Source organism: Microcebus murinus, chromosome 3 (assembly GCF_040939455.1).
Source record: "Microcebus murinus isolate Inina chromosome 3, M.murinus_Inina_mat1.0, whole genome shotgun sequence".
Classification (NCBI taxonomy): domain Eukaryota; kingdom Metazoa; phylum Chordata; class Mammalia; order Primates; family Cheirogaleidae; genus Microcebus; species Microcebus murinus.
In genome coordinates, this window is record NC_134106.1 from 78,377,273 (window position 1) to 78,403,311 (window position 26,039).

The following is a 26,039-nucleotide window of genomic DNA, read 5'->3' on the forward strand; positions in this document are numbered from 1 at the left end:
CCAGGGACTCACCATGTTGCCCTAGCTGATCTCAAACTCCTAGGCTCAAGCCATCCTCCTATGTCAGTCTCTTGAGGATAACAGATGTGAGCCACAGTACTGAGCAGCAATAAAGTCTTTTTTAATTAAGATATGCATATTGTTTTTGTAGACATAATGGTATTTCACAGTTAACAGACTGCAGTATAGTGTGAACAGATATACACTGAGAAACCAAAAAGTTTGTATGACTTTATTGCGATATTCAGTTTATGTTGTGGTCTGGAACTGAACCTGCAATATCTCTGTGGTGCCTGTATAAGAAAATGCACTCCATTCTGAGCATACATGTTAATGTGTTATGACAGCTTTATACACACATGTAACCACAACTACTCAGGGGTGAAAAACCTGCAGCCTCAAGGCCACATGTGGCCCTTCAGATCCCTAAGTTCGGCCTCTTGACTGAAACCAAACCTTACAGAACAAATCCTTTGGGCCACATTCCTCAAGGATCCAGGCCACAGGTTCTCCACCCCTGTATGGAATCATACAATATGTAATCTTTTGAGTTTGGCATTTTTTTAAATTCACATTATTATAGCTTTATTCATGTTCTATGTATGATAGGGTTTTCATTTTTATTGATGAGTAATATTTCATTATCTGGATAATACCACACTTTATATTTATCTATTGAGAGTTCTGGTTTCTGTACATTTTTGCCGATACTTTGACCTACCTTTAGCATTCTAGTAAGTGTTCAGCACTAAATTATTGTGGTTTAATTTGCGTTTCTGCCACTAGTAGATTTGAGTATCTTTTCATGCACTTGTGCTTATGGAGATGACAGTATCTCTATTTCTTTGAAGAATATGTTCAGAATCTTTTGCTATTTATTGGATTGCTGCTAGTTTGTCTTATTGCTTTAAGAGTTTTTTATATGTTGATATAATTCTTCTATGAGTTATATGTATTACAGATATATTCTTGTAGTCTAGGACTTGGTTTTTCATTTTCTTGATCATATATTTTTAAGAGAACAAATTTCTATCTAACTTCAGTGAAATTCGATTTTTTTATGACTTGTGTTTCTTGTGGTTTATATAAGTAATCTTTTCCTACCCTGTCTATTAAAAAATTTTCCAGTGTTTCTAGATGTTTAATAATTTTAGCTTTTATGTTGGGATCGATCATCTGTTTTTAGGTTTTTGGAGTTTGTTTGTTTTTCTTTTGAGATAGGGTCTCACTCTGTTGCCCAGGGTGGGCGCTGTGGCACAGTCATAGTTCACTGCAGCTTCAAACTCCTGGGCTCAAGTATTTCTTTTGCCTCAGCCTCCCTAGTAGCTTGGACTGCAGGTGTATGCCACCATCCAAACATATAGGTGTAAATGTTTAATTTTAAAATTTTTCGTATATAATTTTCTGGTGATGGTACTTGCTAGAATTAATCCTTGTTCCTGTCTACAATTTTATAAAACTCTTTTGGAATTCCAGCAACGTATGTTCATGGTCATAGGATAATTCTAGGATCTTGTCTTTTGCAAACAAAGGGTAGCCACTTAGGAACTTGGAGGCTAACAAGAACAGCATGGTACCTCAGCAGTTTCTAATTTAAGAGGGGATGCAGTTAAGCAGTCTATAAGGGGCATTTTTTACAATAAAATATGTAATTCATACTCTTCCTTATTATATGATATGTGTTAGGAATTTTCTGGAGCTATTAATCTTAAATTCTTGTATGCTCTGAACTTTTTAGAGATATTTCTATTTTTCTCCCCTCTCCGCCCCTCTCCCTTTTCTCTCCTCCCCTCTCCTCTCCTCTTCTCTTCCCTCCCTTCTCCTCTCCCTTTTCTCCCTTTATTTTTGAGACAGAGTCTTGCTTTGTTGCCCAGGCTAGAGTGAGTGCTGTGGCGTCAGCCTGGCTCACAGCAACCTCAAACTCCTGGGCTCAAGCAATCCTACTGCTTCAGCTTCCCAAGTAGCTGGGACTACAGGCATGTGCCACCATGCCCGGCTAATTTTTTCTATATATATTAGTTGGCCAATTAATTTCTTTCTATTTATAGTAGAGACGGAATCTTGCTCTTGCTCAGGCTGGTTTCGAACTCCTGACTTCGAGCAATCTGCCCGCCTCGGCCTCCTAGAGTGCTAGGCAGAGTGCTAGGATTACAGGTGTGAGCCGCCACGCCTGGCCTAGAGATATTTCTTATAAAAAACTTTTTCAGATTGACAGGTTATATGATTGGAAAAAGAGTCCTGACTCTGATGTAGCTGCTACTTTAAAGAAGCAGAAAAAGAATACAAAAGATGAATTTGAGGAACGAGCAAAGGCTATTATTGTGGAATTTGCACAGCAGGTAAGAAAGCTTTTCCTTCTTTATGACGTCTGTCTCATAGAACATTTTTTCTTTTATTACATTGTCTTTATAATGAAGTCAGCATTTTCATTAATAGGTTTTTTTCTCTATTGATGGCAATTAGTGTTTTTATTTTATGTTTTCCTTTTTAATATCAGAAAGTTAATATTTCAGAGATCTGTCTTCAATATGAATGTTTTAATTTAGAAAATCAGATTGACTTAGAAAGTACTTTTCTGCAATATAATTAATACCCACAAGATATACATAACCATTTTTAGAGTGCTGTAATAATTTAATAAATTAAAAATTTTAATTTAAAAATTTAAATTAAAAATTTAATAACATTTTTAAATTTTTAAAATTTAAAACTTCTGCTACTGCCACCCCGGAGAGAGCAAGACCAACCCCCCCTCCTCTTTCTCCTCCTCCTCCTCAGCCTACTCAACATGAAGAGTTTTAAAAATTTTTTAAAGTTTAAAAAAGCAGTGTTTTAAAAAAGCAGAGTTTTAAAAATTGAATAAAACTCCTCAGTAATTCTGAGGAGTTTTAGAATTATTAGCCATTTGCTCATCTAGGTTCTAGTTAGTCATGCCTATTCCAGAGATCCTTTCACAACTTGGTGTTTTGGAATGATTTTTGTTTCTAGGGTTTGAATGCTGCTTTGTTTTATGAGAATAAAGATCCCCGCACTTTTGTGTCCTTGGTACCTACCTCTGCACATACTGGTGATGGCATGGGAAGTCTGATCTACCTTCTTGTTGAGTTAACTCAGACCATGCTGAGCAAGAGACTTGCACACTGTGAAGAGCTGAGAGCACAGGTGATGGAGGTAATGATCAGCTTTTCAGTTAATGCCTTTTTGTTAATAGGTTGCTTAGCTGGGGGATGTTTTAGACTTAGTGAATGTGGTGCATTGTATATATTTCTCTTTTCAATAATGTCTGTCTTTTAGGTTAAAGCTCTCCCAGGGATGGGCACGACTATAGATGTTATATTGATCAATGGGCGTTTGAAGGAAGGAGATACAATCATTGTTCCTGGAGTAGAAGGGCCCATTGTAACTCAGATTCGAGGCCTTCTCTTACCTCCTCCTATGAAGGAATTACGAGTGAAGGTAAGCTGGTAAGCATTGGCATGTGGGGACTTGTACAGTGCTCATAAGTTCTGCTTAGAAGGTTGTTTTCTCACTCTGAAAGCTGTTTGACTTAATATACAGCACATACATCTCTCACCCTGTTTTATTTTAGATGTCATACAGGAGGGCCGGTCTGTCAGAGTGGAGATGTGTGAAAGTACCTATTTATCTAGACTAGGCCTTTCCTAAAAATTAAACTACATTTTTTTGGTAACACTGCTAATTACAGCTGACCCCTTAAATAACATAGAAGTTTAAGGGCACTGACCCCCTGAGCAGTCAAAATTCCGTGAATCACTTTTGACTCCTTGCAAAACCCTACTAGTAGCCTACTGCTGACCAGAAGCCTTACCAATAACATAAATTGTCTATTATCACATATTTATTATGTTGTATGTATTGCATACTATATTCTTATAACAAAGTAAGCTAGAGAAAAAAAAGTATATTAAGAAAATCATAAGGAAGAGAAAGTATATTTACTATTCATTAAGTGGAAATGGATCATCATAAAGGTCTTTATCCCTGTCATCTTCATGTTGAGTAGGCTGAGGAGGAGGAGGAGAAAGAGGAGAAGGGGGGTTGGTCTTGCTGTCTCCGGGGTGGCAGTAGCAGAAGAAAATCCAAGTGTAAGTGGACCCATGCAGTTCAAACCTGTGTTCTTCAAGGGTCAACCATAGTTTTTCATTAGCATTTTAAATTTTGAAATAATATATTTATACTGAAGAATACATAAAATACAGAAGAAAAGTTTAGCAGATTTTTAGGAAACAACCAGATGTAAAATCAGAACATCAGTGGCACCCTGCTTTCTTCCTGATTCTAGCTCCCTTCTCCTCCCTAAGAGTTAACCACAGTTGCATTTTTATGATAGTAACTAACATCCTTGCTTTTCTTTGTAGTTTTCATATCTGAAAGTGAATCCCTAAAAATATCTGTGGTCTTGATAGAAATGGAGTTATTTTTGGTGTGTACTTTCATATCTGGCTTCTTTCAGTCAACAAGTAATTTTAAGATTTATATTTCATTGTGTGACACTGTCATGGTTTATCTGTTCTCCTGTTGATGGAAAATGTAAGCTATCTCCAGTTTTTTATTTTTGCTATTACTGACGCTGCTGCTGTGGACATTCTTGTACACCTCTTAGTGCAGTTATTTCGCTGGGGTGTGATAGCTGGGAGTAAGCTGCTGAGTCATCATGTAGGCGTCGTTCGTTCCAGTTTTCCTAGATAAGGCCACTGCTATCCACAATGAGTGTAACCAGTTAGACTCTCAACTGTGGTATTTTAGTTTTCATTGTTTTACATCTTCACCAGCTCTTTGATGTCATATTTAAAAATTTTTGCCATCTGTTGGGTGTGTAGCTCATTGCTGTTTCAGTTTGCATTTGCTTAATTATTAATGGCTGATCATAATTTTATGTTTTTTATTTACTCCTTTATGAAATGCACATTTTTTTTCCTGCATTGTCTTTCTTATAGATTTATGGGAGTTGTTTATATATTCAGGATATTAGTCTATTTGTGTGTGCTGCAATATCTTCTACTCCGTGACTTGTCTTTTTACCTTTTCTATGGTATTTTGAGAAATGGAAATATTTAATTTTGATGTTGGACTTACCACTCTTTTATTTTGTTGCTTTTTATTTATTGCTTTTTGAGTCTAGTTTAAGAAATCTTTCTTTTATCCAAGTTCATGAAAATATTGTCTCTTAGGTCATCCCCTAATACTAATTACTTTTCAAATATGGTAACAAATGTCTTTTATTTTTGTAGAACCAGTATGAAAAGCATAAAGAAGTAGAAGCAGCTCAGGGGGTAAAGATTCTTGGAAAAGACCTGGAGAAAACATTGGCCGGTTTACCCCTCCTGGTGGCTTATAAAGAAGATGAAATCCCTGTTCTTAAGGTAAGTTCATTTTAAATTTTTTTTCTCCAAAGCTATTTTAATATTGGCGTGTCAACAGTGCACACGCTAGGGATGGGGAATAAAATAGGCACCTTTGTCTTTGCGAAATGTGTTGGCTGTTGGCCTCTTCATAAACTTGATGCTTTAAAATTCAGTTTTCACAATCATTGGAATTGGCGTAAATATTTATGTACTCAAGAATTCTGAAATGTGCATATTATTCAAGTAAAAATGAATCAAATGCTAGAAATTATTTACTCATATTTTAGATACCCTAACATATCTAAAATATGTGTTAGGGTATCTAAATAGAACTAAAGAAAAATCTAACTCGGTACCAGGAATCATTTTAAAGCCTGTTTGCCCATTTGTAGGTGCAGCTGGCCCAAGTCCACTGTAGTTTCAAAACGCAGACTTTGAGCCATATTTTATGTGTTCACTTGCCAAAGAGAAAATACGACACTTCCCAAAACATGGCTCTTGTGTGCTGGGGCCACCATTATTCTTCGGCAGCACCAAGTCATGTCATCAGGGAATCGGCTATCTCGGTGGCATTGACATGATTGTTTTACTTATTTCTGGTCAAAATCTCTACTCTATCTCCAGAGGAGCAGTGATGGAGGAAATAACTGGTGAGATAATGAAATAATTTCCTAGTTAAAAGAGCCAAGGAGGGTTTTTGTGCTACCATAACACATTATATTTATGTGGCACTTTTAAATTTTAAAAGATTATTCTGTGGAGCAGAGGTTAAGCATATTTCAAAGTTTAAAAAACCTGAGACAGAGATGAAGGGGGATATAGCGAGGCCTAACCTCCAAATCTCCTCCACTCCCACACAGGTTCTTTTATGTCTTGCTCTCTCCAAGCCTTAGTGTCTTACTTTCAGAAGTACTTAACCAAAGAGTGAAACACAGTTTAGTTCTAGGCTGCTAAGTATAGAGGTGTGTTGATAACTTTGTCAAATATGATTTCTTTTCAAGGATGAATTGATCCATGAGTTAAAGCAGACACTAAATGCTATCAAATTAGAAGAAAAAGGAGTCTACGTCCAGGCATCTACACTGGGGTCTTTGGAAGCTCTACTTGAATTTCTGAAAACATCAGAGGTGCCCGTAAGTAATTGTAACCAGCTCTATAAAAGTCAGTGGTGGTTGTGTTTTATGGTGCTATTACTGTTACCTGATAGATGCAGATAAACCTGGAAACTGCCTTTTTTACAGTATGCTGGAATTAACATTGGCCCAGTGCATAAAAAAGATGTTATGAAGGCTTCAGTGATGTTGGAACATGATCCTCAGTAAGTAATTTCTCCTCTGCTATGAAGGCTTTCATGTTACTTACTATCTTCTTAAACTGTCGTCTTTGATGTACTGTTTTCATTGAATAATCTTTGATGTGTTTTAACCTTTCAGGTATGCAGTAATTTTGGCCTTTGATGTGAGAATCGAGCGAGATGCACAAGAAATGGCTGATAGTTTAGGAGTTAGAATTTTTAGTGCAGAAATTATTTATCATTTATTTGATGCCTTCACGAAATATAGACAAGACTATAAGAAACAGAAACAAGAAGAATTTAAGTAAGTTGCTGTTTTTATTTACTTCGGATCTTTGTTAGTGAAGTTAATTGAGAATTACTGCATCCCAGAAAGGGGTGTAGACAACAGAAGTATAGCATTTATTCATCTAGAAGAACCTGCATCCTGAAGTGGTGTGTTATAAGCCAGAAACCCAACACACTGGGACATCCCAGCAGTATGCGAACAAGTCCTCTGTGGCCTTTCAGTTTATTAATTTTCAATTTGGCAGACTTGGGTCTCTTTAATGAGTTAGTAGTTGCTAAATTTGGGGGACTTTATCTTGCTGGAGTTGCTTATCTGTCATTGCATGGATTGGAAGTAACAAAATTACAGTGTGGAAAATTAGGAAACAAGGAAGGGATTCTGTGGGAGTAAGTCCATTCCTCTAGTGAACCTTCCATGTGTCCACGGTGCTGCAGGCACCAAGTGGTCAGCAGGGAATCGGGCCAGGAGTTCAGGGGCTGTCACTGAGAGACAACTGACGCCTGTGTGAGAAGTGAGGATCAGTGCAAAACAGCAAAATAAAGCAGGGAAGAGCCTAGATGAGGAGGAGGGGGTGTGAGTGCTACTGTGATTGGGGAAGGCATTCATCTCTTCAGGTCTATTATTGGAGTAGCCATCTGAAGGAGCCAACAGTTACATTGGGGAGCATCCTGGCAGAACAGCATTGTGAGGCTGGATTGGGTGAAAGGTAGAGACAGCTACCCTGACTGACTGAGGCGCAGGGTAAACCAGAGGGATGGTAGTAGATGAGGTCAGAGAAGTTTGCAGGACTTGTATGATGTACCATCCTGTAACCCATGGGAAGATTGAGCTTTTCCTCTGAGTTGTGCGAGAAGCCATTGCCAAGATTATATGGTCACAATCAGCTGGTTAACTGTTACACGACCATGGGTTGTGTTAGGGGGTTAGTGACAAGAACCCATTGGGAGGCTGCCATTGTTCAGGCAGGAAGTTTGGTGGTTCAGACCAGTGACCACAGGGAGTGATGGCTCAGTTTGGGGGAAACATGTTTAAACTACAGCTGACTGATAAATATTAGGATTTAGACTAGGATATGTTCACTTTAGGTCATAAAACCTGAAGTGAGAAGAATTACATTTAATTAGGAAGAGTGGTAGAAACTATTAAAAGCACTTAAAGTGGTTTGATGCCTATATGTTCCTTCATACAGACTATACATGTACCAGGTGAAGACCTCTAACAGCTACTACCATGGGGTGTGGCTGCAGTGTCTGATGTCTTCAGGGGCCAGACTCAGCATTTTCGTTTGAGCAAAACATGGCTCCTGTGATTCAGCTGCTTTTCCGGCTAGGGCTTTAAGAGAGAAGACCATGAAGACTTGGGAAGCACTAGGAGGAGGAGAACATGAAGGAAGTGCCACAGGAGTGGGGTTGCCCTGTGCTGCAGTGCCCTGCCTTGCCCCTCTCCTGCAATTTCTGGGGAAAGCTGCTTTCATCTAATGGGAGAAGCCTCATGCTCAGCTGCATTTTTTTTCAATGTTTAAATGATTTTGTAAGTTTAGAAATTCCTGTTTTCTTTCTTCCCTTCAGGCACATAGCAGTATTTCCCTGCAAGATGAAAATCCTCCCTCAGTACATTTTCAATTCTCGAGATCCAATAGTGATGGGGGTCACTGTGGAAGCAGGTCAGGTGAAACAGGGGACACCCATGTGCGTCCCAAGCAAAAATGTAAGTTCCAGTTGTACTTCAAAGACAACTTGGTCATATTTCGGTCATTTCTTAGAGCAGTAAGTGGGTGGGGAAGGACCAAGAGTGGTAGCAAAACAACTTTGTGCCTGTAGTTCACAATGCTGTGTTGTACATTTACTGTGGTCTCTACCCTTTTAAATTTCTAAGTGGTCTTAACCTCAGTAGAAAAACAGAATGGTGGAAACAAAACTTTACAGCAGGCAGAGCTTGTCACTTGTAATCTGTGCCTCAGGATTGATAGTTATCAGTGTGACTCCTAGCAATAATTCCGAGTACCTTATGACCTTCATTAACCACTTCAGGAAGGCGCTCACTGGCTGCGAAACTTTGCCCGCAGCCGGCACTCATAGTCTGCACGATAGTCTGTGCTGTGCATTGACGATGAATCCGTTTTGCTCTGTGTGATGAGGAAAGCTTTAAAGCACTGAAAGCCTGTTTTACTTTACAGGCAGCTTTACTTGTAATGTAAATCAGAATAGGTAACATATACATATGTTTTCATTATGTTATTTTTAAATGTTCACAATTTTATTTTGATAAATGAAACATTAGAAAAGTCATACACGGCTGTCGGCTAAAGTCGCTGTGCGCGTTCGTCTGGCTGTCGACTATAGTCGATGCTCGTACTGAAGTGGTTAAGTGAAGCACTGAGATCAGGTGCTATTGGTTTGTTTTTTTTTTTATTTTGAAAAGTTTTAAGCTTAGGGAAAGGTTTAAGAAATAGTATAATGAACACCCTATATACCTTTCTTCTAGATCTGCATACTTGAGAGAATTAATAACGAGTTATTTCAGTAATAACATACAATTTGTAATCCTCATCCACATTTCACCACTTGCCCCAAAAGATGTCTTTGGTAACTCTGCCCACTGATCTGGCCCAAGGGTCCCTCAAGCTGCATTGCACTGGAGCTGTTTTGTATTTGAGCCTTAGCCAAAAAAATTCCCCCATCATTTTTGAAGAGTCCAGCCTAGTTGTTTTGCAAATTATTTTTCCATTTGGATTTCTCTGTTGATTCCCAGCCAGAAAGCAGCAGGTTAGAGTTACTGGACCTGCACAGGTACTCTGTGTGCCTCTTGCATTGCATAGGCAGTCTCACTGCTGGTGATGCTGTCATTCCCTGGGAAATGTGCTAGCCTCTGTCTCCATTAGAAAGACAAATATTTCCCCCTTTGTAATTACTAAATAACTTATGCAGTACTAGGAGTTCCTATGAATCTTGTTTCTCAACAGCCTTTATCCCAATGGCTAAGTACCCACCAGCAATCCTTGCCTAAATCAACAGTTACATAAATGGTTACAAAATTATGAACTCCCCATTCCCCATTTCTGTAAAGACCTTTATTCCCACAGATATTTTTATTTTATTAAGTATCCTGGAGACTCTGTGTGTTTTTTGATGTATTACAATGTATTACCATTATTCTTTTGATACTCAAATTAATCCAGTTTGGCCAGTGGGAGCCTCTTCAAGCTTGGTCTTGTATCTTTGCCACATAGCACTCTGAGCATTTTTTTCTTTTCTGGTGCAATGAGATGCGCTAGACTCATCTAATACTTTCCTTGCCCCAGACATGATTCCTTTAACGGGAAACGGCACTTAGAAATTGTCATTGCTTCCTAAACTATTTTAGTGGACCAAGTTAGGACATTTATTCACAGTAATTATTTTCTGTGAGGTTTTGGCCTTCCAAACCAAACAAAACTCTGGCTGGTTTCACTCTTACTCTCCTGTATCTTTCTCTACAAGGCAGGGTTCTATGCCAAACTCAGATCATGTCACTCATGTGCTCACAACCTGTCATTCTTAAACTGCATGATGTGTCCCTGGCTCTCTCTGACTTCGTCCCTACTGACTGGTTCACGCTCATTCGTGACTCAGAGCCTTTGTGTCTGCTGAACCCTCCTGTCAGGGCACCTGCTGTGTGAAAGGGTAGAGCAGAAATAGAAATCAACATTGGGTCAACAGGGCATTTTTAAAGTTTCAGAAAGCACATCATCTCCTTTCATTCTTAAAACTATCTTGTGAAGGGCATAGGGCATGTGGTGATGCCAGCCCTGCTATGGTTTACTAATGAGAAAGTTACACTGTGAGATGTTAAGTGATAAATGCAGGAACATGATTGCCAAGGCTTTTTAAATGGGCTTTTTTGCTCTATTTACTTAACCTATTCAAACATGCATGGTGCCTGTGACAGGCATGAATTACTCTGCATTCATTGTACTTTGTTCTTATTTTACAGTTTGTTGACATTGGAATAGTAACAAGTATCGAAATAAACCATAAACAAGTGGATGTTGCAAAAAAAGGACAAGAAGTTTGTGTCAAAATAGAACCTATCCCTGGTGAATCACCCAAAATGTTTGGAAGGCATTTTGAAGCTACAGACATTCTTGTCAGTAAGGTAAGTATTTCAGCAGAATTGGCACATTTTAAGAAACAAGAGTCACCCTTCTCTGGTTATCTGTACTCAGTAGCTCTGAGAGCTTAAATTTGAACTTATAGAATCTGATACGACTTGGGGCTTCATCTGTGGTGGGGCTTTGTCTGTTGAGGAAGGTGCCCCAAATAGAGAACATCACTAACAGAGAAGGCCAGGAGCCCCTGTGCCTGACGTGCTTAGCAGATGTGGTTTGGGGATTCTTTTCCCGTAGGCAGGCAGGCTCTGCTTTTGTTACTTCTCTGTAAACTTGCTTTATAATGAGCGGTGTTGGGTGGGAGCTTTCTTTGGTACTTATTCCCTTCTGTTTACCCTGTTTGTGTCTCGGGCGTTGCAGATCAGCCGGCAGTCCATCGATGCACTCAAAGACTGGTTCAGAGATGAAATGCAAAAGAGTGACTGGCAGCTTATTGTGGAGCTAAAGAAAGTATTCGAAATCATCTAATTTTTCCAAATGGAGCAGGAATTGGAATAAATACAATACTATGTTGTAATATCCCAACAAAAAACAAGACAAAAAATGGAACAGATGTATCTGGACACTGATGGACTTAAGTATGGAAGGAAAAAAATAGGTGTATAAAATGTTTTCCATGAGAAACCAAGAAACTTACACTGGTTTGACAGTGGTCAATTACATGTCCCCACAGTTCCAATGTGCCTGTTCACTCACCCTGCCCCCCTTTCCCACTTGGCTGCTGTTTTAAAGTTTGCCCTTCCCCAAATTTGGATTTTTATTACAGATCTAAAGCTCTTTCGATTTTATACTGATTAAATCAGTACTGCAGTATTTGATTAACCAAGCTTCTGCAGATTTTGTGATTCTTGGGACTTTTTTGATGTAAGAAATACTACTTTATTTATGCATATTCTTCCCACAGTGATTTTTCCAGCACTCTTCTGCCATATGCCCCTTAGGAATTTTTTAAAATAGAAAATTAGGCATTCTGATATTTATCTGCTTTGTGTGAAACCATGGTGTAAAGCACAGCTGGCTGCTTTTTACTGCTTGTGTAGTCGTGAGAGTCCATTGTAATCATCACAGTTCCAAACTACCAATAAAGAAAACCCGTAAGCTCTGTTAGGCTTCCATGTTAGTGTAGCTTCTCCCCCTTGAGTCCTCAGGACAAGCAAGTATTACCTTACCCAACTATCACACTACCATGTATACCAGCATATGGTTACAGTAGGGATTTTTATACATTAATCTTGGTCTGTTTTGTCATAGAAAAGTCTATCATGCATACATTTTCTGGTATTTTGGCTTATTGCTTCTTTCTAAATTGTTGCAGAGACACCATAATGATTTATTTGTAGTAGTAATCTAATTGTAGCTAGTTTTATGGTTTTCACAAAGAAAGTAGGGAGTGGGTCCAAGTGAGCTCTTTTCCCCTGCCCTTTAGAAACCTGCTAGATATTAGGTCGTACTCCCTGTGTATAGCACAGTGTTGAAGTCAATGTGGAGTGTGTGAGAAAAAAAGTTCCAAGTATTCACTAATATTAGAAAATTATAAACTATATTTTTTAAGTGTTATGGCATAACATATAACAAAATATTTTATATATGTTTGAAAATCTGTACCATTCTTATCAAAGTTTCTCAAGGGCCAGTAGAGGCAGACAATACCATCTCTCAATTATCTGTGGGATATAGTGTTCCCAGGAAAAACTTAATCTTCAAATGGGTGTGGGAGTGTTCTAATTTAAAATATGTAAATTTCTCCACATGGAAGAAGTAAAGATTTTTCTTAACATGCTCTTGTGTTCATGCTTGGAGACATGAATGATTAGATGGTTTAGAAGCTTTATTCTTTCCTGGGACCTCAGGAATTTCAAAGTTTAGCACAGAGCCAGTGAACAGTCTGGCCTGGAGGTTATTCAGCCTTTTAATATAATAAAACAGTAGCTGCTTCCTAGAGTTTTTAAGGATTCACAAAAGGAGCCTGTACAAAATATACATACAGTTCTTTATTAAACAACTGTAAACACTTCACTGTAAAAATCCATAAAACTTTATAAACAAACATTTTGTAAATAGAATCTATGCTACAGTAAAAGAATTAACACAATTATTTACATGCAATACTGACAAATTTGGCACTTTCTGAAAAGAAATGTACAAAACACTTGCTTGAAAAGAAATTTAAAATTATAAAAACTCAGAGCATTACTATCATGCACTTTGCAAATACCTCACAAGCACTTATGGCACAGCTAGCAGAGAGCACCAGGCTCCCTGGTAATATTTATGTAACTTTTAATGTGCTTCCATAAGTTTGTTGTAAAACCACCTGAACATTGTCAAGAATAAAGTCAAATGCCATATTCCAAACTGATTCCACCGACTGCTGCATCAACCTGAAGGTGGGAAAAGAAATAACATTAGAAAAGCTCCTTAGACTAATTCTTTTTTATATATAAAGATTGATCTCAACAACAAAAAATCCTAAAACACCGAAAAGATTTCCTATGGCTTTAATCACAAGTTACATAAACCTTGAGGGCAACAGTCTCATTTGGCTATTCCTTATTATCCAGTCAACATGGCATTTCTTTCTCTGGAATTCAAAATAAAGGGCATCACTTTTTCATTAACCCTAATTTAGAGTACAGGCTGTCCAGAAACTTTAAACTTCTCAGCACACTCTAAATTAGCCATTGTGACATACCATTTTTTCCCCCATCAATAAAAGTGAATAGATTACCTTTTCATGTATTTTATAACTAGATCTAGTTTTTCCAAATCTTTTTCCTCTATTAGATCAGTACAGTATTTCACAACTTGCAGAATGTCTTCTTCCATTGGATCTAGGGAGGGGAAAAACCTCAAATGAGGACCAAAGTATCTTTCTGAAGGAGAAAGGCAGAAATCTGCAGGGATAAAGGAAAACTGTATTTCTTTCTACAGCTGTACCACTGACTTATAGCTGTCAATGGAATGGGCTACAATAAGGAACTTTTCAAAGGAAGCCCCAGAATTTTAAAAGTTTGGTGGTAGCTGGTTTGAACTTATTAGAGAAATGGGTTTAATCTGCATAGCTTAGTCTGTTCATGTTTTTAAAACCACAGGACCACTACATCTCAGTCTTGGGACATCTGACACAGGCTAAGCCAACCTGAAATCGTAGTTATCCATTCTTTGAGCAAGGTCTTCACATCATTGAATTCAACTGCTCCAGCCAGATTGGGTGCTGGGGGTCTAACACAGCCAGCCAGGTCAGGCTGCAAACCAGAAGGGCCTGGCACACCTGAAGTGGAAGCAGAGAGTTCTTCCTGATAAGAAAACAAAGGATAAAAGTGCTATGTTTACACAACATCAAGTACATTAAGATCTGATAAAGGTCAAAAATTTAAAATATATTAAAAAAAATACCAGGGGGTTCTCCGGAACAGGTCCTTCGTGTTTTAGAAACCCATCAATTAACTTCTGGGGACTCCCACAGGGCCCTGGCAGAGTTTTTGCAGGACTATTAAGCAGCTTGTTTTTCAAAGGACTCTGTATCTTTTTGGAGGTATTCATGGGTTTTTTTTTCTTGTTTCTCTTCTTTTCTTTCACTGCTGCTGGCTTTAACTGAAGTAAAGAATTCTTTGGCACTAAAAAAAGAAGGATATAAGGTGCTCAACAAAATGAGTCTGGATAGTTCTCTTTCCTCCTCCAAAATACAACAGCCCCTCACCCCCACAGCACACCTCCCTTGGAGAGTAGGAGGCAGTGAGTGGCCAGTGCTAAAATTGTAGGCCCTACAATTCTGTGTCTGCTCTGCCACTTAATTAATCTGATCTTTGCCATGTTGCTTATCTATAACATGCTAGTCAGAAGGGATTAAATGAAAACTCAACAGGTGAAGTAGCATAGTGCCAGCTAAACTGTAAGCTCAAGAAATGTTATTTTTACAGTAGATGTGGGTATGGTATTGGGATGTATGTCCAGGAACTTTCAGATTTTGTTTTGAACTTGCAACCTCTGATTTATCAGTCTCAAAGGACAACAGGTTTGAAAAGTATTTAAAAAATTTCTGGTAATGTTTTTTTCCTTTAATCAGCTGACTTTAAAATTCAATTTCTGGTACTATCTTATTCAGACTTTTTTAAAAAGCAAAGAATGGTGTGTTTAAGTCTAGAAAGTACAGATACAAACCCAATTCGGATTATGACTCCATTTACCCATATTGTATACTTGTTCATCTTAGAATTATTCCATTAGTGTAAAGAGCTCTTAAATGTGAGTAACAGCTTGGACTTTGGCCATTATATATTACAATTATATACAACACAGATTTCATTACTCTTATCTTCATTTTTGTTACATGTCACTTCAAGGCTTACCAGATGTACTGGCTGACTGCTGGTGAGTGCTGTTCTCTCCTTGCCTTTGTCTTTGATCATATGCTGCTTTTAGCTCCTTTTGAAGCTCAGCAGGAAGGGCAGCAAACACCTCCGGGTCCACCTAGTAAAAAAGAGAAGGTCACAGTCAAACCTGAATTAATTCTAGATGGTGCTGGTTTGTACTTTTCGCAAAACAGATTGTTTTCAAATCATATTTTTCTGATCTGTATGCATTCTTAACACAGGTCCTTAACTTCAAAATGTTTTTGTGAGAATAACGAAGCAAATTTAGAGTGCTACTTGACTTTAAATAAAACTACCACTATAGCAGAACCAGGGCAGGGCAAGATGCTTTAGGAAATGGGAAGCAAAACAAGAAAACAGAAACTCGGGTGATGCTGTTCATTTCCACTATTTTATATTCATGTGTGGCTCAGTGGTCTGTTCTGGCCAAAGAAGCAGGAGCAGAATGCAGGAGGTGGAACAGAGCCAACCCACCCCATTCTACCCACTAGCCATGGTGTAAGCTACTAGGAGGGTGCAGAGGAGAAAGGGAAGTGAGACAGGATCTGAACCGGAGTAGGATGGGTGAGAATATACCTGTGAAAATGCTGGAAGGGCTATTACATTTATTCCTGTGTCACTATTAGATTCTTGAGGTTCTGGTATTTGCAGCAAAACTGTCCCAACTGGTTGTGGCAAAATTCCTGTATTAGAGCCATTTACTGGTTCTTTCTTTCTGTCACCATGTGACTCTCCTTGCTGAATGGCACAGACTTGCTCTACTTGTTCCCGCAGATCAGGTGGAAGTGCCTCCAAAACAGACTGATCCAGCTATAAAATACCAAACATACAACTTTGAAGTTAGAACATGCTCAGAGATGAGGTGTTTGGGGAGTTAATGTACCACTTTAATTTCAATTTGAACATTTTGGATAATGAATATAAGGTACACACTACTAGTCTAGAAAAGCCACCCCCGCCATCCCCATCTGCACATTTCTGGAATGTTTTGGCCTTTCGCCATTGAAGCCTGAAGTAATGTGTGGACTCTGGAGATGATGTGTGTACACTACCAGCCAATACCACATACTAGGTAAGTCCGAATATACTCACAGAATTTACCTATGATAGAAGCCGACAGAAAGAAAGCCTTGGTCAAGTTCAAATTTAGACTCTAACCCTAAGCAGGAGCCAATGCCTAAGACATATGTTAAAACTGTGGGACAATCTTAGTTAGAAGTCTACCTTACAGCTGTGAGACTGCTCCACAATACAAATAATTTTCCTAGTATGAGAGCGGTAAGCTGGAAGAAAGTTTCTAGAAGCTAACTTTTCTCCAAACTGCAGACCAGAACCCCTTGCTCCTTTGGCCAGGGCCTCCCCCTCTGCCTGTCCATGCATATCCAGCCTTTTGGAAACATGCAGTCCCATAAACTAGGTAGTCCAATCTTTTCTTTCCAGGAGCTCCTATTTTAGGCTGTCACCAACAATTGACATCCAATGCAAGCATAACAGAATTGCCCCTTTCCCTATATGGCCAGTATTTACATCTCTTTCAGCCTCCTTCCACAGGGACAAATAAACTTTCCCAACAAAGCTTAAAGTACTACCTATTTCCAAGGAGCAAAGGGGTGCCAATGCAGTCCACACAAATGGAATTAAAAGCTTATGAAAATCATACTTGCTTTGCAGAGAACAGTTTGCAAATGCTGCAAAACCCTTCACAACTAATCACCAAAGCTGCTGTGCTGAATAGAGTAAGTTCACATGATCACTATTGTCACAGACAGTGGCAGTTCATAAAAGAACTGTCTTTTGGCTATGCTTTACAATTTACAAGAGTTGCAAATATATGCAAAAACACCCTTTCATTTAACCCAACTATTGCTAATTTAGAATTCAACATCATGATCCACCCTAACAAACAGTCCTTTCTCTTTCTTCGTTATACTGATGAAATATAACCAAATTACAAAAATGTCATTTTCATCTGAAAACCACTTTTGCACTTAAATATAAGACTATAAAAATATACCTGGGAAGGTGATGGGACCTCTATGCTCAGGTTAAGTCTTGACTGCACATTGACAGGAGAATGCAGACCATTCCATTTCCTTGAAGTCTCAGCTTTGCTAGTATCAGGACTAATGCCAGCTGGCAGATGTGTAGGAAAAGTTGGCAGAAAAGTGCAAGTTCTAGAGGCAGATGATATTTCCAGATCCATAGCAGCCAGAAGTACTACAGGACAAAAAATACATAAAATAGCCTCTCCAGATCATCTAGGGGAAAAAAAAAACTTTAATCCCTAACTCACTTCCCTCTGTTCATTGCAAACAGAACAACTTTGTTATTGCTTTATCATAATTGAGAATGTAAATCTGTTTCTTAAAAAAAATCACATAATGCCATATCGATTTTAAAATAAATTGCCTGCTTTTCCTGGTTAGAGCTGGAACCCATACTACTAAGTGAAGTATCCCAAGAATGGAAAAACAAGCACCACATATATTCACCAGCAAACTGGTATTAACTGAGTAGCACCTAAGTGGACACATAGGTACTACAGTAATAGGGTATTGGGCAGGGGGGAGGGGAGCGGGTATATATACACATAATGAGTGAGATGTGCACCATCTGGGGGATGGTCATGCTGGAAACTCAGACTTGTGGGGGAAAGGGCATTTATTGAAACCTTAAAATCTGTACCCCCATAATATGCCAGAAAAAAAAAAAGTGGGTTACCAAGAAAAAAATAAAAAAATAAATTGCCTGCCAAAGGACATAATAAACAGCACCAACACAGGAAGAACACTGACAACCACCAACCTTCCTTGTGCTCCTCTTCTGTGGATTTCTTGGCTTTCTGAACTTGGAAGAGATCACAGACCGAGTGGGACCCAGCAGGCAAGTGGCTTGACTGAACTGATGGGCGACTGGGACATGTGGAAGGGTTTGGATTAGCTGGAACTAACTGATTCACGTGAATCCCAACCTAGAACCAGAATAAAGATATGTTTCTAGGAAAACTAAAGTGAAAACATGAATTCAACTAAGCAAAATTCTAAACTAATCCTTTTTATATGATCCTCTTTCTAGAATAAAAGAGTAAATGAAAGTATTCAAACATCCTTCTGTATGATTTATTATAAAAACTAATAAATAAATTAGCTAGTAAACAGTTTTTCATCTCTATCTTGAAGAGTATCCAATTCTACCTAAATATACTACATGTCTTTTAAATCAGAAAATCCAAACAGTATTCCGCTAATGTTCTAGGCACCTAAAGTTTTAACACACTAACTGCCGTGTGAGTTGTATTTAACTCACACCAGTTTTGAGCCTGTGGCCTCATGAAGCATATGTAACTCACACACCTCTTCACCTTGGGAGCCACGAGAACTGTTTTTCAAGTTGCCTATAACTCACACACAAAAACAACAAATAACAAATTTTTCATTAAATTAGAAAGGATTGATTTGTTTTTGAAGTTTTTGTTCTATTTTCATAATAAAACACGATGACCCCAAGGAAAAAAATTTTTTTCTAGTGTGGCAGTCAATGTGTTAAACTAGGATTAAAAAAATAAATTTTTAAATAGGGGTCAGTCTACTTGGTACTTATTTTTTCTTTTTAAAATGAAGTACTTCTCAAAAAATACTGGGGAGAAGGATGAGCAGTGGGTATAAAATTCTATTTTAACAGTATTTCAGGGAGGTATTTCAATTATGGCTGGCTACTGATTCTTAAAACCCACAGCAAGCCAAAAACTACCTTTTACTCATATGTGTGCACACAGAACTAAACCTATAAAGGTTACTCTTTAAGAAATCTAAGGCGTTGACATTTTGATGCCCTCCTGCCTATCTGTTCCAAAGGCATTTTCATGTGCCTGTGGTTTCTCTCTCTTCTAGATCACCATACTGTGCTAGAACCATGGCACACCTCAAGGCCAAAAACAAACAAACAAAAAACCAACAAAACACCACTTCATTCTGTAGACATCAGAATAAGTTTCTGGTTAAAAGGACCTTAAAGCTACAAAATTTACAGATTCACACTCATCATAGTCACATCTACTTCTAGGGAAATGAGAAAGAACAAGATAATACATGTAAAATTAGCCCCTGATTAAAAGAAAGGTACTATTAAAAAATACTATTCTAGGCAAAAAAAAGCTTCATAATAATTCTGATTCAAGGGGACCAGATTAGATGAGCAAGTCAAGAGTTTTTCTGTTTTTCTTTGATTACATCAAAGGAGCTAAAGACCTACATATAAACCCTCCATAGCCCACCCATGATCATTTTCAGATCAAGTCTCAAATGAAAGAAATATTACAGAAAGTCAGAACTTTAAAATATTACATACTTACCCCCCTCATATCCGATATATTTAGTTTCATTGTATGAAACATGTTTAGTGTAGCCTTTCCAATTATTTTTGCACTATCTGTTGCCTGGTCAAGAGTTACAGTCCTGTAAGTGGCAGAATTACTTTTTTAAAAAAACAAAAGCTACATTCCATATGTATTCACTAGTACCTCAGTAGTAAGGATTGTTTAAAGGGTTATAGAAAAGTTGCAAATAATTACAAAAAAAAATTGTAAAAATTAGTCTCCCCCCTTCAAGGAGGCCAGGAATACCAAATTAATTACATTGGCTGCAAGGAGGGAAAAGAAAAATTATATAGAACATTGGGAGTTTAGGGTGAAAACTCTAATGGACACCCGGTCAACTAAAAATAAGTTGAGAAATTTAACAAAAGACAAATTTTAGTTAATGCATATACAAATATATAAATATTTTACACTTGAAGCATGAATGTAAGTACAATGTCTTAGATTCCAAGAGAAGTTTAAAGTACCAAGATTACTTTATGTTAAGCTATAGTTAATATTCAGAAGAGAAAGCTGAATTATCTGTATTTTGCTTCTTGACTCTCCTTTCACTGTGTTTAAACTAAAGCCCCTGAATAATTTAAATATTTAAATATGCTCATTATAATTCCACTTTTTCTAAGAGGTTCCATCAATGGATCAAGAAATGTGTGCACAGCGATAACAGAGGAAATATAGTGGTAGCTTGTCTAAAACCCAGAAAGACTAAAATATATCATTCTTAGATCTTTAAGAACTCTTGAAGGAGGACCAGAGGATCTGCCAGCATTTTATTAGATCCCAAGAATTCACTGAGGTCACCCACCATTTCTTTCAGAGCCTTCTTGGCTTCTCTGGCATAAGCAGAGTGTCCCATTGCAAACAGAATTACTAACTCAATAATAGACTACTACCAGTTCTCTTTTCAGAGGAAAATTATTTCAGTTTTTGGCTAATTTTTTCCATGCCTCTTGAACAAATAAAGTTTCAGGCCTTAAAAAAACAGATTATATTCCCTGACAGGGTATTTATATATCATAATACTTAAAGTAGGTGAATATAACAGTTCAAGATAACCAACTAAATAAAAATATATTTCCTAAATTATTTTTATGTATAATTTATAATCATTGTTTTCCAGGTGAACAAATGATAAATTTGGGAGTTTGAATGTTTTTTTTTTTTTTTTACTCTTTTTTTTTCTTTTTTTATTAGTACTGCCTCTATGGAAGAGTTTGAATGTTTGAGTGAAGTCATTCATGACTTACCAGTATCACCATATACACGAATGTACTGTATATTGTTGGCATGAGCTAACATTTAATTAAAATACACTTTATAAGTCTTCATATATGGCTCTAAGTGTCAGGAGTCTCAAAACTCTGATTTGACAGATAAGTTAATATACAGTGTGCTATATAATATAAAATGATATGTAGAACCAAGTATTTGAATATTGGTCACAAATCTTATATGTTTAGAATTAAATGGCTCTAGGGTTTTTAAAAGCTTTTGCCAGTTTTCAGAGACTACTCTTTTCACAAACTAAAATTATCCACACACTTGAATGAAGATGTCTCATTCAAATCATTTTTTGAAGTACTATATTGAAATTTCCCTCAAGAATAAAGTTTCACCAAGTCCACAAACCCACAAACCACAAGTCCCTCTGGTCTGCAGCCTTGCCCTTTCTTTCTGTCCATGGACTAAAGGTAATAGCCTGAAGACCCCAAGGAAAGGCTGCCAGGGGTCAGGACCCCATCAAACTTTGTCAATATGCATGTGGCTAGCTGAATCTGAGTGTATTAACTTTAACCTAAATCAGTAGCCTCAGGTTGAGGTTTGACCCTACATAATGTCAACACCAGAGTTTACAGGTCTTATTCAAACTCCTCCTTGGTTTTCTTCATTTTCTATTAATTATAATAACCTACACTGAAATATAATTACCAACATCCTTTTCAAGATAAGCTTACCTGGCAATGTTATCACAAATTCCATGGCCTCCAAATTTTGCCGTTTCTATAGGAGCCCCTGGCTTTCGCACCATGATTTTAAGAGTCAGACGTTTACCCTTCATGCCAGCAGCCTCTAGTCGTCTTTGAATTTCTTCTGACAGACTCAGAAGAAAAGCTTCTGCCTCTCTTGGCTATGGGAGAACAAATGGAGAAATTTCCATGTTATTTTCCTTTATACCTAATTTTTCCCTTATACCTATTTTTTTTGTTTTTTTAAATAGCTACTGGGTCTTGATCTGTTGCCCACGCTGGAATGCAATGGCACAACCATAGCTCACTGCAGGCACAAACTCCTAGACTCAAGTGAGCCTCCCACCTCAGCCTCCTGAGTAGCTGGGACTACAGGCATGTGCCACCATTCCTGGCTAATTTTTTCTATTTTTTGTAGAGACAGGGTCTCTCTATGTTGCCCAGATTGGTCTCGAACTCCTTTCTCAAGTATTTTAACTTTTAATATTCAACATGTCATTTTCTATCCTGCTAAGCATCTACTGAAAATAAACATTATGTATATTCTGAGCTAGGCATTAAATAAAAATACTTCTCTTCCCAGAAAAATCAAAGTAGTTAGTACTTTTAAAGGCATTTTTCCTTTCTTGTTTTTCTGTGCCCTCACTGACTTGTTGAGATTCTTTTGTACTTATGTTCTTATTAACAAGTTAAGTTCTAGTAATAAAATGTGCTAACACTGTGCTCTATATTCCTATGTAGCCTGAGCATCATCTCCATTATTAAGGAAAAGTGAACTCCTAAGTCCAAAGTATAGGCACAAGAGGAAATTAACTCATCAAATTGCAAACCCTTATAGTATAATGTTGTTTGTTGATATAAATTCCACAGAAATAGGGAAACTATTCAACCATCTGTACTACTACTACTACCTTCCAAAAGCATGCATAATGAGGAGTTAGCTGAAACTTACTTTTAACTGTAGCTTAAAAAGTATTTCAATACTAAAAATATTTCTTTTTTCTTCTTCATTGGAAATTAGAATAATTATAATCTCGATTTCTCTAAGAACTGACCCCCATAGCATAATCTTTTAGTATCTTGCCTCCAAGATACTAAAAGCTATAGCTACCTCACTCTTATCTGGAGCTATAGCTTACCATGCACTGCTTCAAAAGGCCTTTTTCAGGCTCTGGGAATATCAACAGTTTTAAGACTTAATTTTAAGCATCGAAGGTCTTATGGCTTAGTTGGAGAGATAGGACTATCTATGTAAAAAAAAGAACAACATAAGGTAAAATCTGTTAAGTGAACAGTACCTGGGTAAACCTTATTCCATAGTTGATTTCAGCTGAAACAGATTTTCTTTCCTTTTCAGTTCGAACTGGTCTATCATCCAAACCACGGCAGAACCTATAAAGCATCTGACCTGTTTTGGGACCAAATTCTTTTTGAAGTTTTGCCATGGTCATATATTGCAAATCTCCACAAGTTTTAATACCCAAAGATGTCAACTTAGATTCCATTGAACGTCCAACTCCTAGAAAAGAGAATTTGCATATAGTTCTTATAATTTTGCAGAATAAACCATTAAAAACAACTTTAGTAATATGAAAAACTATCATTCGTGCACATAACTAATTGAAAACAATCCTTTAAAATCTTTAAGTAACATAGCTGCAGCATCTCAGAGATTGAAGCATTTTCTAATGCAAAATCTTGCTAGTAGTGTTATTTCTATAATCTAGTTCTTAACTTGGACTCCACATACATGTGAACCAGGAACTTCTCAAATACGCATGACTAAAGTTATTTTTAAGAGTGAATATCAAGATTTCTATCTTATTCACAAAACCAACAAATTAAGTAATAGACTGTTATTTTAACAAGTCTATAGTATGACTTACAGACATACTAGCAGATTCATGGAATGTAAAGGACTCCATTATGATTTCAATGATCACCAAATTTCATAATGGTTTCAGCCACATTTTCTTTGAATAGGAAATATAACAAGAATTTTACAGGATAGGCCCAAGGCTAAAAATGTTACTTGCTGTGATACTGGACAAAAGTAACAATATTGACTTGGTGATAAAGGTTCCTAAGCAAACAAATTGGTAGTAGATGAGAGATAGCCATATTTCTTTTATCCAAGACATGATCTTCCTAAAGAGCAAGCAGCTGAAAATCCATGTCCTGTGATACAAGATACAAGGTTTGAGCCCTGTCCAAAGGATGCTGATGAGCTCTGTTGCTCTTAGTTCGAGACTTAGTTTTCTTCAATTTGCCCTACAAGTTTTTAAAAAGCATAAATATCTAGAAAAGAGGGAAGGGAAGCTATCATTCCTTTTTGTTGTTGTTGAGACACAGTCTCACTCTGTTGCCTGGGCTAGAGTACCATTGTGTCAGCCTAGCTCACAGCAACCTCGAACTCCTGGCCTCAAGTGATCCTCTTGCCTCAGCCTCCCGAGTAGCTGGGACTACAGGCACGCACCACCAGGCCCAGCTAATTTTTTCTATTTTTAGGTGTCTAATTTCTTTCTATTCTTTAGTAGAGACAAGGTCTCACTCTTGCTCAGGCTGGTCTCGAACTCCTGAGCTCAAGCAATCCTCCTGCCTCGGCCTCCCAGAGTATTAGGATTATAGGTGTAAGCCACTGCGCTGGGCCAGGAAGCTATCATTCTTATTAAAATGGTACCACATCATACAATACATAGTTTCCATAGGTAATGAAAAAACAGTGTGTGTCTCCGGTCTTCTGTAGGATCTTATCAAAAGAGAGCTCTGAGTGAAGTCCGCTAACTTCTCCTCATCACTGTTATTGTTAATTCTAACTCCTATCTTCCTGAGTGGTCTTTAGTAGCAGGAGCAACCAGTCTAGTGTTCAGGTTCTGCCAGGAAAACCTCTAGAAGCAATAATGTGTGATACAAGTTGGGAGGCTGTTGACTTTACAAAAGATCTATGGCCATGGAGGTGCACCAGACAAGTTTAAACCAAGATAATTTATTCCCTAATGGAAGTGAGATAAAAGCATGCTGGCTCTCATTTGTGTTAAAGTCCAAGTCTGAACAAGGGGGCAAGTAAGAAATACCCTGACTCTGAATTAATAGCTATGAAAAAAAATTCTCCAGAGGAATACCATTCACAAGAAAGGTGAAATTCTAAGTGAAATCTATCTGAGTATTTTTAAAGATGGGAAGAGAAACTCAAGAGAATGGACAAATCACATACTAGGTTGGGTAACGGTAGACAGACCCTTTGCACAGTTACTTGTTTTGAGGGAAGGCTTTTTTGTTGTTATTGTTTTGACTTTTTCCCTCCCATTGTTGCATCCTTCACTTTCCCCACCCCCACGACCTGATCATAGTCTTCCCTTACTGATATGGGGAGCTCATCTGTGTGCAGGGACTTGTAAGATTAGCAATAGGCAGTGTAGTCTTTCTGGATTTACTGGGGGGAGGGTGGGGGAAACCCAAAGGTTCTGAGAGTGTATCTGCTTTTTAGACACTGGGTCTGGCTCCGTCTTCCAGGCTACAGTGCAGTGTCACCATCATACCTCACTGCAGCCTCACATGCCTGGGCTCAAATGATCCTGAGAGTGTATTTTGAGTTTAACTAGAATAAAATTATTATGCAGTAAAGGTGCAAAAGAAAGGCACCTTTCTATTTCTATATTAAACATCACCAAACTAACCACAATCAATCTAATCTAACTGAACTTGTCCCTCTAGGGAAGAAGAAAAGCTCTTCTCCATGGAAAGCCACCTGATGGAACCTAGCATAGGCCTGGAGCAGAGGGGAGAAGGGGTGTGTGTGGTCTACCTCCAACTCTTATTACTCTGAGAGGAGTGGAAAATTAGGCTTGGAGCCAGCACTAAAACCCTGGCAGGGTTGCCAGTCTCACTGAATGCTTCAAGTGTGTTTATAAAGGACAGTGGGCATCTCTAGGAAGAAAGTAAAGGGGGCTAGAGGCCCAGATTGAGTGCAGTCACCTAGAAAGGAAAAAGTGAAGGGAAATATGCTAGCTAAGAACAAAGTCTCCAAGAAGAGAAGAAAAAGATGTGGAAGCTCCTGGTCAAGCAACTAGGGTAAGAAACTGGTATCTGTCCTTGAAGGGGACTATTACTCTGGATTTTAAAAGGCCAATAATGTCCCCTCCCTGGCATCCAAAACTTGGCTGTCCAATACAAATACAGAGAAGTAACATTTCAAAGAATAAAATTCTCATCACCTATGTTAGGACCA

At 37.9% G+C, this 26,039-nt stretch overlaps 2 protein-coding genes across 6 annotated transcripts in view; one reads left to right on the forward strand and one right to left on the reverse strand.

Moving 5' to 3' along the window:
- Positions 1 to 12,875, forward strand: part of EIF5B (eukaryotic translation initiation factor 5B) — a 73,271-nt gene extending 60,396 nt beyond the window's left edge. The window contains exons 15-24 of the mRNA XM_012787027.3: positions 2,208 to 2,339; positions 2,989 to 3,171; positions 3,295 to 3,456; positions 5,253 to 5,384; positions 6,368 to 6,499; positions 6,608 to 6,684; positions 6,800 to 6,964; positions 8,518 to 8,656; positions 10,922 to 11,083; positions 11,457 to 12,875. Coding sequence (XP_012642481.1) covers positions 2,208 to 2,339; positions 2,989 to 3,171; positions 3,295 to 3,456; positions 5,253 to 5,384; positions 6,368 to 6,499; positions 6,608 to 6,684; positions 6,800 to 6,964; positions 8,518 to 8,656; positions 10,922 to 11,083; positions 11,457 to 11,564 — 1,392 coding nt within the window. The 3' untranslated portion in view covers positions 11,565 to 12,875. The remainder of the gene's footprint in view (positions 1 to 2,207; positions 2,340 to 2,988; positions 3,172 to 3,294; positions 3,457 to 5,252; positions 5,385 to 6,367; positions 6,500 to 6,607; positions 6,685 to 6,799; positions 6,965 to 8,517; positions 8,657 to 10,921; positions 11,084 to 11,456) is intronic.
- Positions 12,876 to 13,069: 194 nt separating this feature from the next.
- The window catches only part of REV1 (REV1 DNA directed polymerase), an 82,764-nt gene continuing 69,794 nt past the window's right edge, over positions 13,070 to 26,039 (reverse strand). For all 5 annotated transcript variants that reach the window (XM_076001032.1, XM_076001031.1, XM_076001033.1 and 2 more), the window contains 11 exons: positions 23,110 to 23,330; positions 21,800 to 21,972; positions 19,821 to 19,923; positions 18,275 to 18,440; positions 17,484 to 17,686; positions 16,046 to 16,279; positions 15,446 to 15,566; positions 14,493 to 14,713; positions 14,236 to 14,392; positions 13,825 to 13,927; positions 13,070 to 13,477 (listed from right to left, as the gene is read on the reverse strand). In XM_076001032.1, coding sequence (XP_075857147.1) covers positions 13,366 to 13,477; positions 13,825 to 13,927; positions 14,236 to 14,392; positions 14,493 to 14,713; positions 15,446 to 15,566; positions 16,046 to 16,279; positions 17,484 to 17,686; positions 18,275 to 18,440; positions 19,821 to 19,923; positions 21,800 to 21,972; positions 23,110 to 23,330 — 1,814 coding nt within the window. In that variant the 3' untranslated portion in view covers positions 13,070 to 13,365. The remainder of the gene's footprint in view (positions 13,478 to 13,824; positions 13,928 to 14,235; positions 14,393 to 14,492; positions 14,714 to 15,445; positions 15,567 to 16,045; positions 16,280 to 17,483; positions 17,687 to 18,274; positions 18,441 to 19,820; positions 19,924 to 21,799; positions 21,973 to 23,109; positions 23,331 to 26,039) is intronic.